This window comes from Cyprinodon tularosa, unplaced genomic scaffold (assembly GCF_016077235.1).
Source record: "Cyprinodon tularosa strain WSP-4 unplaced genomic scaffold, ASM1607723v1 ctg660, whole genome shotgun sequence".
NCBI lineage: Eukaryota > Metazoa > Chordata > Actinopteri > Cyprinodontiformes > Cyprinodontidae > Cyprinodon > Cyprinodon tularosa.
The window spans coordinates 121141-134389 of NW_024039408.1; the positions used below are offsets into that span (position 1 = coordinate 121141).

Genomic DNA, 13249 nt, shown 5'->3' on the forward strand with positions numbered 1-13249 from the left:
ACTTCCTGCTTCTAAGTTCTTACCTACCGGTCTTCACACTAACCTTAAAGCCTGTTTTGAAGACGACTCTTTGCTCTTTTCCGCTCACGCTGGTGGTAACGAAGATGACAGACTGGTCTTTTCCATTTAGTGTTACTGCAGCCTGGATTTCCTTACTCTTTGCCAAAATCCTCCATAGGTCAAATATTAATTTGCTTGAGGTCCCCTTCAGACGTATAGTGGCAACAAACACATACGATGGAGGAAGACCTTCTGGGAATATATCTCTGTTTAAAAAATGGAGCAAAAGTGTTAAAACTCTTACATGATAATTCTTCATTGTTATTAAATGAGCAGACCATTTAGACAGTTTCGTACCTGGTGTTCTCAGTAATGTCTGTGGAGGTAGTTAGAGCGTAGGCTGTCTCAGAAACAAGAGAGCCGGCGATCTTCTTGGCTTTCTTCTGAATGTTCATGCCCAGCAGCAGCTCAAAGCCCTTCTCATCACGAGATGCGACTGGGATTCTTGTGGGGCAAACAGATTCTGAATAGAAAGGACATGAAGTAATCCATATATTCAGCACCTCATAATATGCCATAATAGTTGCAACCACACGTCAAGACTCAAGTTCTTAACTTATTTACAATCCTAACTTTGTTTTAACCCATGATTTAGAACTTACAGTAGGGTAAAAAATCATCAAATGTCAAATAATACATGCAAGTTAAGCTTTTTAGGCTTGATAGTTTAACCTAACAGTCCCAAATTGTCTGACTGTTCACTATGTTACAGTTTATTTCATTTTATTTTTTTCAGTTTTGTTTACTTTTAGAACAATGCTAAATAGATTTGTCCAAACAAAGGAATTTATTAAATCAACTTCTTTGGAATGTATTAATTAACCAACAGGAAAGTGTAACATCTATAGAAACCTTTTTATTTTACTTAATGTTTTCTTATTTTCTGCATCCAATTAGCATTAGTTTCTATGTTAAATCAATTGAATTGCTTAATTAAAATGGTTAATAATGTTAATACACTAAAGAAGTTAATTAGGGAATCAAATAATTATATTTTTATCTTAAACAACCAAAAGATGTAAAAACAGTAATATTTTGACGTGTCACTACTGTCAACATTACTATCATCTACTGACCTAGATTCAAAATTAGTCTTTTTAATTTTTTTATTCTGCATTGTTATCTGGAGAGAAGGATGTTTGTTGAAAATGTTGAAATAGTGATGCTGATTAAATAAATGGCCTTAAATTCTTATAAATATCAATATCTAAAATGCTAATGATATATCATGAGAATAAAAAGCTTTAAAATGCTTTAAAATGTATTGTAACCTTCACACAGTTTCTGCTCCATGGAGTCTCTGAGGCGGTCGATAGTGGTGTAATCCTCAGCATAGAGGACATACGTAGACGACGGCTTATTGGCGATAGATATCAGTTCTGAGGTGGTGATCTCACTCCCAACTCCGACAGCAAATACGGTAATACCCTGAGCTCGTGCCTCCATACTTGCATCCACCTGAGGAACAAATACAACTTTAGGTGTAAAAGTTCTGTTTGATCATCCTTTAGTTTTATTGCTATAGTTAGTTCATAGAACCATCTTGGGATAACTTTTTAGGCAATGTTGCACAGCTACTATTATACAGGCCGACTCACAGAAACATGAGTGAATAAAAACTAAGTGGAGACAAAGGCAGCGCTGAATTTACCACATCATCCTGTGATTTGCCGTCGGTGACAACCACTGCGATTCTGTTCTTGACTTGGCTGGCCCGCTGGGAGGCTGGGAATACGTGGTCCACAGCAAACTTGATGGCCCTGCCAGTCTGCATACAAAAATCAGGAAATATTGTTAAAGTGACTTACTTTGTAAAAGAAAACACTACATTTTAACTTTTTCATAGCTTGAAACATTACAAACAGTGCATTTTAAACAATATGATGTGCAGGGAAAGGTAATTTGTGACATCACATCAGGTGGCAAATGTTTTTGTCAGATATTAGTGGGTTTATTTCATGTGTTTACCAGTTCATTAGTGCATTCAGCAGCCATGCCTTGACATATTATAAAGCAAATCCATTGTAAATCCCACTATTTGTTATCCACTGTTAATGCATAGTTAGATTTTTTAATAAATAGTTCCTTTGTAGTTGAATAAAGATTTATCGTTGTCATTTTTTTAAGAATTGAGCCAAAAACATTGCCAGCACTCGATGGGGATTAATTAAACAGGTATCAAAATAATCTATATCAACATCATGGTTCTCCCCTTTTGGGACTCATCTTTAGTTTTCATCAGCCCATCCTTTGTTCTGTTCCCCATATATACTCCACCTCTGCAGTCACTCAGTGCTGGTTCCTTCTTGTTGTTAGTTGCTTCCTCTTCTCTGGCTCCTCACCTGAGTTTTCCCTGATGCTTTGTGGTTAATTGGTTCTTTGTATTTTGCATTTTTGAATGTCTGCCTCAGTTTTTTATTAAATCAACAAGAACTCATCTCTGCTCAAATCTCCTATTTGCAACACATCAGCCTTAAAAAAAAAAAAACATCAGTTACAGACGATCTTTGAAATAACATAATATGGTTTTTAGTTAGTTTTTTTTTGTTCATTAAGTTCTTAAAGGTGTGGAACACAATTACCGGTATGCCCATGTATTTGACACCAGGAAAGCTTTCCTTCAAAAGCCACTTTTTTAGGAAAAATCTGTGCGTTTTTTTAAAATCTCACTTTAACTTCAGCTCTTCTGTAAAGGCCTCAATAAAAAATTTTTTTTTACTGAACAGCTTCACCAAAGACACAGCGTACTTCTCCATCAACCTCAACGGACAGGTTTGGTACCAAGATCCTTAATAAGAGAAGAACTCTGGAGGCCTGTGGGACAGTTGATTTTTAAAACAAAGCAGCAGTACTATCCTGCAGCCATGTTTCAGTGAAACACATAATACTACATCCAATATATATTCTGGCTGAATCCTTGCTAGGGCTTTGAGTGCTTCTTACTAGTTTCCTAAAGATCTCATATTCCCACAGGATTGATGGAAGTGATGGTTTGTATTTCTTATCCACTCTCTTCTCCTTTCTCGTGTTCTGAATCCTCTGTCCCTCCTTAGCAACTCAGCTGAGACTTGCAGAAGTAATTGAAGCATTATTTCAGCTTTTTAAATGATGGGAGCTAATGAGTTAATGATTAAACTTTGGTTTGCAAATCATGAGAAAATGTCCAAACAAAATAAAATGATCATCAAAAACCTTTCAGCTGCGAAGCAAATTAAACCAGAGCTAAAAATAAGCAATAAAAAAAGGAAACTTTAATCTACAAGCAAAGGAAATGAAGTTCTCTCAAAAAAGAAAATCAGAATTAAGCTAGAAGAGCTACTTCTCTATGCAGCCAATTAAAGCTGTGCAATTCTAGTGCAATAATTTCAAAATTGATTAGTGATTGCATAACTAACAGATTAATTATGTAATCACTTAATTAGGCCTTTATGAATGAGGGGTGAAGAAGAAATCCATCACTGAAAGAAATCCTTTTTTTTCTATTCTATTCTATTCTATTCTATTCTATTCTATTCTATTATATTATATTATATTATATTATATTATATTATATTATATTATATTATATTATATTATATTATATTATATTATATTATATATTATATTATATTATATACTTCCTTGTCTTTCTAAGAAAAACACTACAAAGGACAGGTTATTGGATCAATGGAGGGAGAAACAAGCCTTCTAGCTTACCTGTGTGTTTCCTCCCATGTAGTTAATGCTGCGAATGGCCTGGATGAGCTGGGCTCCGCTGGAGTGACTCCCTAGGGGGATCTCCAACCGAGGTGTGTCGCTGTACTGAACCACACCCACCTACAGCACGGAACACATCAAATTATTTCAATTCAAAGCATCTTGTTTTCAAATTTTGCACTTCAGTTTGGTAGAAGCATAGTCAAGATCTTGTTTCGTCTCAAATGAGTCTCAATTTTTTGTTGTTAAATTCTCACAGCTCATCAGATTGTATTGCTGCAAAGCAAAAATATGTCAAACAATTACATGATTTAGTTTCCATATCTAATAAAATGGGACTAGCTTTACCTGCGTATAGTAAAGGCTGATATCAAACTGGCTGCTGATGTTGATTAGCCATTGCTTGGCTGTGTCAAAGTCCTCCATGCCAACACTCCAAGAACCATCGACAATATACACCAGGTCATTTACTGCTGTGCTGCACCCTGAGGACACAGAGAAGGACATACAAAAAAGAAAAATCTATCAAATTAAGCAAACGCTTCATTTAACAAATCTCCAGTGTGTTTCAGTTTCTCTAACTGCAGGGTGTAACAGCTTCCTGCCATACCTGCTCGGACATCTTCATCCTCCACAGCGTCCACTGTGGTCAGAAGTAACAAAAAACTCCATACTGACCACAGCAACATGCTTCTGTGGATAAGTGTCCGTCCTCTGCTAAGTCCAACCTGGTTTAAAAGAGGATGAAATCATTTTCTTTTAGTGTATTCAGTTTATTTATATATCTCTAAATCACAACACATTTGATCTCAAGTACTTTACAGAGACAAATCAATCAGGTCCTCGCTTCTGATTGGTTAAGTTTTCTATTCTAGGAAAACTAGTTGATAGCATCCAGTCATTGACTTGCAGGAGACGCTCCTTCTGGATGAGCATGTGTCGACAGTAGATTATCGCTTGTATTTTGTCATTAACTCATCAGCAATCCATTAACCCCAGCATACATGCGGATACAGTGGAGAGGAAAAACTCCCTTTGAACAGGAAGAAACTTCCAGCAGAACCAGGCTCAGTGTGAGCGGCCATCTGCTGAGGCCAACTGGGGTTAAAGGAGTCAGAAGCAGACATACAAGATGAACAAAAAATAAGAAACAATCTATAAATACTTTCTATGTTAGAAAAGTATCAGTAAACTAGCTCAGTGGGTGGCTCTGTGTGAGGAAGAAGTGGCCAGGTGGATGAGCTCTGAGCCATTTTTATGTCAAAGGAATAAAAGAAAGCACGGGTAGTTCTAGACAGGGTTCAGCACCCCTATAACACAAGTCCTGGCCCATGCTAAGGCCCCTTTACTGAAAACATACACTGTAAAAATTGAAATTCAAGTATTTCTAATTTTAGTATAATTAAGTGTATTTTCCCTTGATTTGGGCAGTTAGTTAAAAAATGTTTTCCTGTAGAATAAGATGACTTTAGCTTAACAAAAGGCACAAAAGAAACATTATCGAATTTCAAGACCATCATATCTACTTATCTTATCATAAGGTAAAAGATGATGATTCCTTTGGCAGAAGATCTTATTTAAAGTCTGGAATTAAGAGAAAATGCACTTCCCTAAGAAATTTTTACTTATTTACACCGGTTTTTGCAGTGTAACTCTAGGCAGAATCTTATAGTATGTGCTGCGACAACAGAGACTGTTACTCAATTCAATATTTTGCCTCAAGTACCTAATTTAACAATTATTTAGAAATTACAGTCAGCTGTATTAAGATGGGATCACAGTTTTCACATGTAATTCAGGGATTTGCAACCTTTTTTGCTCCTATATTTTACTAAACCATGTGCTCTTGGTCTGTGTTTGTTACGCCTTTGTCCTGTACCCCGATAAAATACACACCGGTCCCACCTCGGCCCCTTTGTAAATTTCATCCAGAACTGCCAGAGCATACAGTTATTCACAGTAAAGGTTTAGTCCATGGTAAATGGCATGAATGTATTACCCTTTTTCAAGTCAGGAAACTTGACCAAATTTCTGTACACTACATTCAGTATTTTCATCCATTTACCCTCACACTGAGGGTTGCAAGTTCCATTGTAGCCACAGATACGTTGGGGCTCACTGACAGAAGCGAGGCTGCCACACACAGGTGCTAGCCTCGTGAGACCATCCTGATCTCACGAGCTTTGTTTCACTCGCAGATCAGTCTGGAGACTCTCCGTTAAAGAAAATTTGGAGCCGTTCACCAAACGAACGTCCAATCAGCGTTGGCTTTGAGGCGGGTTGAGGTGTGACGCAACGAGAAGCGTGACAGTTCAGTCTAAAGAACATGGCGGCTTCAGGCGATGAAACTAGCGTCAGCGTGGCTATCGAGCAAGTTTTATCGGAATTACAGAGTATTTCTTCACTGAAAGAAGAGCAAAACACTGCTCTGGAGGCTTTTCTCAGAGGAAAAGATGTTTTTGCTCTTCTCCCGACTGGTTTCAGCAAGAGTTTGATCTATCAATTGGCTCCTTTTCGTCTGTTAGTATGTCATATGCTTCGTTGATCTGATTGGTTTATTTGGCCCGTCTATCACCAACATAGGCCAATCAGCTAACCAGTATTTTCACCCCTTCCCAAAATTACTTCAACAAAAGGTTTCCAGATGGATATGCGGAGCAAATCCATCTGGCGGAGTCAGGTTACACAGGTGCAGCCACCATTAATATGCAATGCGGGTGAAGTTTCTTACCCAAAGACACAATGACATTGAAAGCAGGAGCTGAGGCTTGACCCAATAACCCTTCAGTGTTAGGGTAAACTCCTGCATCAGATGCCAGTGTCGCTCCATATCTATTTCTAAGCAATGAAAAATAGGCCCCACTCCATCAATATATTCACAGGTGATGATGGGAGCAGCCAGGTTTAATTTCTCTTTAGCGTGATTTTAGGGGTTGAACTAAAAAGTACTGGGCGAAAGGGAGAAAAGTGATAGAATGTAGCTTAATGATGAAAAGGGGTCCTTAAGTCCTCCAGCAGTTTAAGCCTATAGCAGCATTACTATAGAGCTAGCCTGAACCACTCTAAGTCAGAGACATGAACTCCAATGTCTGTGTTGCTAGCAAATGCATTGGTAGTTCATCTCTTATATTTTAAAAGTTTTTGAGGTGTTACCCGAAGCCCTTCTGAATATGGTTAAGAGATTCCACAGGTTTATAAGCTGAAGTGAGATCAATCAAACTAGCAGAGCCATAGACGTCACTCATGCTGCCATTTAGACATATGGCTTCTTTCTGTAGGAGGTTTAGTGTTTGTTCATGTTTTTTACAGATGGCTTCTTACACTCCTTTCAGCATAATGACGCTAAAATAAATACCCATAAATCATCTGTCTTTTCCTTTTTTTTTGTTAGCCTTTGAAGTAAATTTGGTTATTGTTCACAGTACTTCAAATCCACGTGGCAGAAATAATAGCATTAATAAAGCTTTTCTTTGCCTTCCAAGTTATTGCAAACATAAATTGTCATATAAGCTGCCATTTATTTGTTTTGTTGTTTTTGTTTTTTCAAATTAGGCATAAAAAAACAAGAAGCAGTTGTTGAATTCCCTTAGAATGAGGGCGACAGTGGCGTTGGATGTAGGAGTTTGCCCTGAAATCAAGGGGTTGACGGTTCAAGCCCCGACTCAGACTTTCAGTGTCGTTGTGTCCTTGGGCAAGACACTTCACCTGCATTGTCTACTGATGGTGGTTAGAGGGCCCGGTGGCGCCAGTGTACGGCAGCCCCGCTTCTGTCAGTGAGCCCCAGGGCAGCTGTGGCTACAATGTAGCTTGCCACCATCAGTGTGTGAGTGTGTGCGTGAATGGGTGAATGAATGTAGTGTAAAGCGCCTTGGTCAAGTCTCCTAACTTGAATAAGGGCGCTATATAAGTACATGCCATTTACCATTTAGAATTACCGGCTCAGCTGGACCTTCTTGTAGACAATGTGCACCTGTGGCATCGACTCTTACATAAAGAGTAAACATTAGAAGCGTAAAGGATGAAAAAGATTTTCTTTTATTTTAACAAACTATATCTGATCTCTACAGTGATTATATAAATGCTGAGTTAGGCTCAGTTTCTTCTTTGTTGCCCCTGCTATGGGTCGTCCCCTCCTCTTTTAAAGTGCTTCAGTGAGTTTTCATCTTGTGCCATGTGGTCCATAATAGAGCAGAAGTGTAATTTCTACACAACTCATTCCATTCTCCTTTTTTCAGGACACACTTGGTTCCAGCAACCACAAGGTCAGGCCAGAGAAAATAACCATGCTGGATGTGAAGACCCAAACACAAACAAGGCAGTGAGGGCTACAGTGTGTTGGTAAAGAATGAAGCATCCATGACGTCCATCCAAGACACTGAAACCTCTGCTGATCTCCTTAAACAATATTTTCCCTTAATTCCTTCACATAACACCCAAATTTACCCGGGATCCGTTTTTAAATAATAAAAATAAAAGTCAGACACTCCTATTATGTCCTTTTATGGAAGCCCTTAGATCTAGACATGCAAATGTGCTGCAAATACAAACAATAGATAAAACAAAAACACATGCAAAGGTTGTACAGAGACCAATTGAGAGACATTTAACTGTCCCCCAGAAATCTCGCCAAACGTGAGTTTGTCGTAAACAAACATGGTGGGCGAAGCACATGCAATGGAAATATACTGTTGGGTCAATTTATCAGAGAAGAAGACGAGAAAAAGGCATTGGGTAAAGGAAACGGTTTGAGGACATGGTACAATATATTTTTCAGGTGAAATGTCTTTTATTTGGTCTTAAAAAACATAAGTACACATTGTGTTTCAGTCTGGATCCTTTGGTTGATTACAGTTGAAATCAACAAGCATAGATTTTGTTCTATACGTTCATGTATAGTATTGCCAGTTTGTTCTGTTATTCGCAGCTAAAGAGTCGACATGGTCATTCCAAGGTCTCATATAAAACAAGGCCAGACGTGATCAGCAGTATATATGGAGCTATAAAGATACTTATACCCTCGAAAAAAAACAAAAACGAACAAAACTGCTGTTGCTGTCCTATGTGGACGCACTGTATATACTGTATATATCCCATGCATCTTTTTCTTCCTTTGGTACCTTCTTCTTCTTCCTTGACTATTTGAGCGGATGTAACGAGTATATTTCTCAACTGTGAGATCAATTGAATCAATCAATCAATCAATCAATTTCCCATTGGCTGAAAAAAACATTTTAAACCCGAGAGCAATAGGCTATTAGTGGCAGTGGGAACAGCTCACTGACATGTGTCAACACAGGTCAAACGAAACGGCAAGCAACCCTTGTTAAAATCTGATCGGCATGCTGTGATAACACCAGGTTGATCTGCTAAATTACATAACACCATTTAACACAAGACGTCAGTACACCGTGCCAGTTGCTTCTGACCTAATAAACTGAAACAATTCTTTTTACATTCGATAAACGTGGAGCAGCTCTGGTGAGAGGGATTCGGACGAATAATTGAGCAAAACAATAAAGCACACTGACTACGCTCTGGCTTCCTTACATGTTGCTCTACATTATTTACTTAAGTGACTTTTTGTTGCACTGGTGACATCATCAATGCTAACCCAGCGTGATGGCGTCACCAGACACACACAGCCACCAGAGTCCACACAGCTGCCATCGAGGGGCTACACCCAGCCATTAGGAAGGAAGCCAAATGCCGATTGTTAGCGGGTCGACCCATGTTTCAAAAATATGTGTTAAACGCGCTAACCTCAGTGAAAAAGAGGCTTTATAGATATATGTATGCATATGGATAGTGGACAGTCTGCAACAGCAAGCCATGGCCTTAAGGAAGGAACATTGACTCTGAGGTGACATATTGGAGTCTGGTGGTACTAAATCTGGAGGTGTAAAAGGTTTCAAATGTGCATGGGGAGTAGCTTGTTGTTTTTTTTTAATGCTTGTATTAATTGTGCATGATCCCTTTATACAAAAACCTGAGTTCATAATTGAGCAGCTAGAAATATCAGCTGTCGGCAACAGATACAGGTTTCTGAGGTCCATCTATGGCACAATAGACCCTCCTTTCATCCAAATTATGATTTCTAAAATGTGTTTCTTGTTTTCTTCCTTATTGGTTGCAGCAAATGGAAAAAAAAACTAAAGATGATCCGTCTTTGATGATCCTTCAAAAAAATCCAAGTGTTTGCTAAGTAGAGCCACAGCTAACTGAGACGCGTTACATCTCCAGAGTGTCTGTCAGCCTCACAGCTGCTGGTTCCAGTCCCTGTGGTTGCCACTCTAAATAAGGTCCTCTCTGTAAATGTTTGTTCTGTATGTTTAGCACCAAAATACACAGGGACACATTTCATTGATGCGCTGGAGTTTTCCACTGCTTTAGAAATCGGTTTAACATAAAGTGTTATCCTAAGTAACCACCCCGAAAAAAAACACAATCTGCCATTAAAACAGGGAAAGTTTCCGGTTTGATTGTAAAGCAGCAGGTAGATGTTTCATGACGGTTCCTGGAGATTTGGAAAAGTTTAAGAGGAACTGGACGGTGATGGAGCTCAGCTGATTTTAAACTTGATTGCCTTGGGTTTGCTGGAAACACAAAACGGTTTGTTTACTGCGAGTAAATTACCATATCTAACATGATGATGTCACAGAGGGGCGGAGATTTAAATGCTGTGAAATGTGAAGTCAGAGGAAAGCAAGAGAGGTAAGGAAACCATCTATGGAACATATTTACACACTTATGCTTTTCATTGAGGCTAAGAGAGAGAGAGCAAGACTTTGACCTGATAACATGAAGGATGAACATAGACTTTATGGGGTTTTTTTTTAGTATTATTTTATTAAGGAAATATACAGCCAACTTCTGGCAATACACATCAAGACAGCCTTATCAGGAATGATAGTTTTACTAAACTGCCAGTTTAAAATGTAATCTTGCTAATGTAAAAGTGCGGAAAGCCTGAGCTCCTTTAAATCAAGACTAAAAACACATTTGTTTAGGATTGCCTTCGACTGTTCTAGTTAAACAGTTCAACTAAAACATATTTTCTTTAATCCAACTGTTTTTAAAAAACTTTTTTTTCTGCATTTTTTATTTTATTTTATTTATTTTTTATGTATTTTTTTTCCTACTTGCTTTGATTCTGTTTTATCTTCCTGTATTTTAATCAGGTAAAGCACTTTGCATTGTCTTTGTACTGAATTGTGCTATACAAATAAATTTGCCTTGCCTTGCCTTGCCTAATTATTTTATCTTGATTTCGAAGTAACATCCTTATTTACCTCTTTTCATATGGAGCTAAATTAGAACAATAAAGTGTTCTTAAAGCATTGATTTTTAAAATTGAAAAAAAAGTGCAACTGACAAAAAAATGTATTAAAAATATAAAAAAAAGATTTTAAATAAAAAAGAAATAATTAAATCTTCTATTCAAGTTCTTCTTTTGTTTCAAACTCCTGATCCCTCGGTCTCGGTCTTAGATGAGTGTATGGAGCTAAACTGGGTACATAAAATTGTTCAAAAACATAAAAAAATATTTTTAACTGAAAAGCATCTTTGAATCAATAAGAGCAGGTTAAAGGTATAGTGGAGGATTTTTGCGAATTTTTGAAAAGACTTGCCCTCTCCACTTTAAAAAAAGTAAAGCACATGCACAACCCTGTACCCCCTTCTAAAGGGAACGCCTATTAAACAAGTGTAAGAGCGTGCACAAGTCCATTTCTACTCGTGCACATTCTGTTTAACAGATGCTGTCTGCATGTGTCATAAAAGCTTACTTTCTAAAAGAAGATTTGCATTTTTTCCAGGGTCAGACTCACCACCAGAATGTGAAAATGGGGACGAGCACGTAGGACGGCCTTATGTAAACATATCACCAGAATGATTGACAATTAAGAGGACCACTTATTTTAAAGATCCACCCAGAAAAAGAACACCCTCCACTATACCTTTAAACTTTTTTTCTTCTACTTTCTGATATTTTTTGTTGCATTCAGGAACTGTGGGAACCAGGAAGCGTGTTTCAAATGGTTTTTTTTCAGTTTTGAAAGATTTTTTTTGGGATTCAAATATTTTGGGTTTTTCTTTCAGTTACAAAAACAATGTTTTTGGACAAACTTTATGGCCCCAATTTAGCTACATACATCCTTCCTGCATACTTAAATTTTTTTAGCCAGTGGTTCTTCAAAGATAAATAGAGAGCTAAAATTGAGCTATTTATAAAGAACCGGTCTCTAAGTATAGCAGCAGAGTCTCCACACGCCCCTCACTCCAGTAGGTCTCCACCACGGTGCTTCATTTTTTCATTATTCATTAGGGACACATATGTGTGGCGCGGTGGCTTCTGAAACAGGATTCCTCTAAAGCCCAACCCTACATCTGGAAAACCATGAAGCGCGGCCCGCTGACCACATCAGCTGCCTCTGCAGGATCACACAGCAATCCTTGTGAGCAGATGCTGGAGGGATTGCTCTCAATCATTATATTAAAAAAAAGGACCCAGTCTACAAATAGCAGAGCTGGAAATGCTGCTTACATTTACTGCCTTGTTTGACAGAGATGAGACTGAACTACAGGCGTCCATGGTGGATCAACACTGCAGCTGTTTTCACAAAGTTTTAGTTTGATATTTTTAGTTTCCTGGAAATGTGTTCATACCTGCTAAACTTGTTCATGTTGTTACATGAGGCAAAAAATGTCGTTAGGATTTTATATAAAAGACTTTTACCACGCTCAATTGGCAACGGATAATTCTATGGAGAGGAATTTGTTCCAATATTATTAGAACTTCTCAATAAAAAAACAAGGTTTTGAGAATAATTTATAGTGTGTGCAAAAAATGAACATCTGTTTTTACAATTTTCTTTTTTAGATATATTTTGTGTGATTTAATTTTTTTTTTTTTTTTATTTTACTTATTTTTTTTACTTTTCATATTTTTATTTCGTGAGATTGAGTTTTAATGAATTGCATTCATTTCAAAACCTGTTTTCCAGATTTCTGCTTTGAAACTTCTGGGTGATTTCCTCATATGGTGTTAAATTGTTGCCATAAAGTTTGATCCAACTCATTATTTTAAAAATTGAAAAAAATTAAAAGAAAAACAGAAAAAAAATATTTAAAAATTTGAAATGTATTTAAAATACAAAAAAGAGCTTTTTTTTTAACTGGAAAGAAATCTTTACATCTACTTTTCAAATTCAGACTTTAGATTACATTTTTTTTCCAGTTTCAGCGATGTTCCCTCGATGCTGGGGTGTGACAGATGACATGTACCCCATTTACACTCCCCCTCTGAAACTGATCTGTGCCAAGTTCAGACCGAGCTTGGATCAGTTAACCGTGCCAAGCTTGGTTCTTATGACCATTTACACGTCACGCTAGCACGGCTCCTTGCCTCCTATCTGCGGGCCATGATACTACAGCTCTCAAGGCGGGAATTATGAAAACTAAAACAAATCGGGGTGCCCATAATATTCAGGAACTT

At 37.6% G+C, this 13249-nt stretch overlaps 1 protein-coding gene across 1 annotated transcript in view; it reads right to left on the bottom strand.

The window, feature by feature from the left end:
- Positions 1–13249, bottom strand: part of si:dkey-225n22.4 (collagen alpha-1(XXI) chain) — a 62346-nt gene that overhangs the window by 46943 nt on the left and 2154 nt on the right. Inside the window, exons 2-8 of the mRNA XM_038309471.1 lie at positions 4367–4484; positions 4105–4241; positions 3757–3876; positions 1712–1828; positions 1332–1518; positions 358–523; positions 44–266 (exon numbers count right to left, since the gene is read on the bottom strand). Of these exons, the coding sequence (XP_038165399.1) occupies positions 44–266; positions 358–523; positions 1332–1518; positions 1712–1828; positions 3757–3876; positions 4105–4241; positions 4367–4445 (1029 nt within the window). The 5' untranslated portion in view covers positions 4446–4484. The remainder of the gene's footprint in view (positions 1–43; positions 267–357; positions 524–1331; positions 1519–1711; positions 1829–3756; positions 3877–4104; positions 4242–4366; positions 4485–13249) is intronic.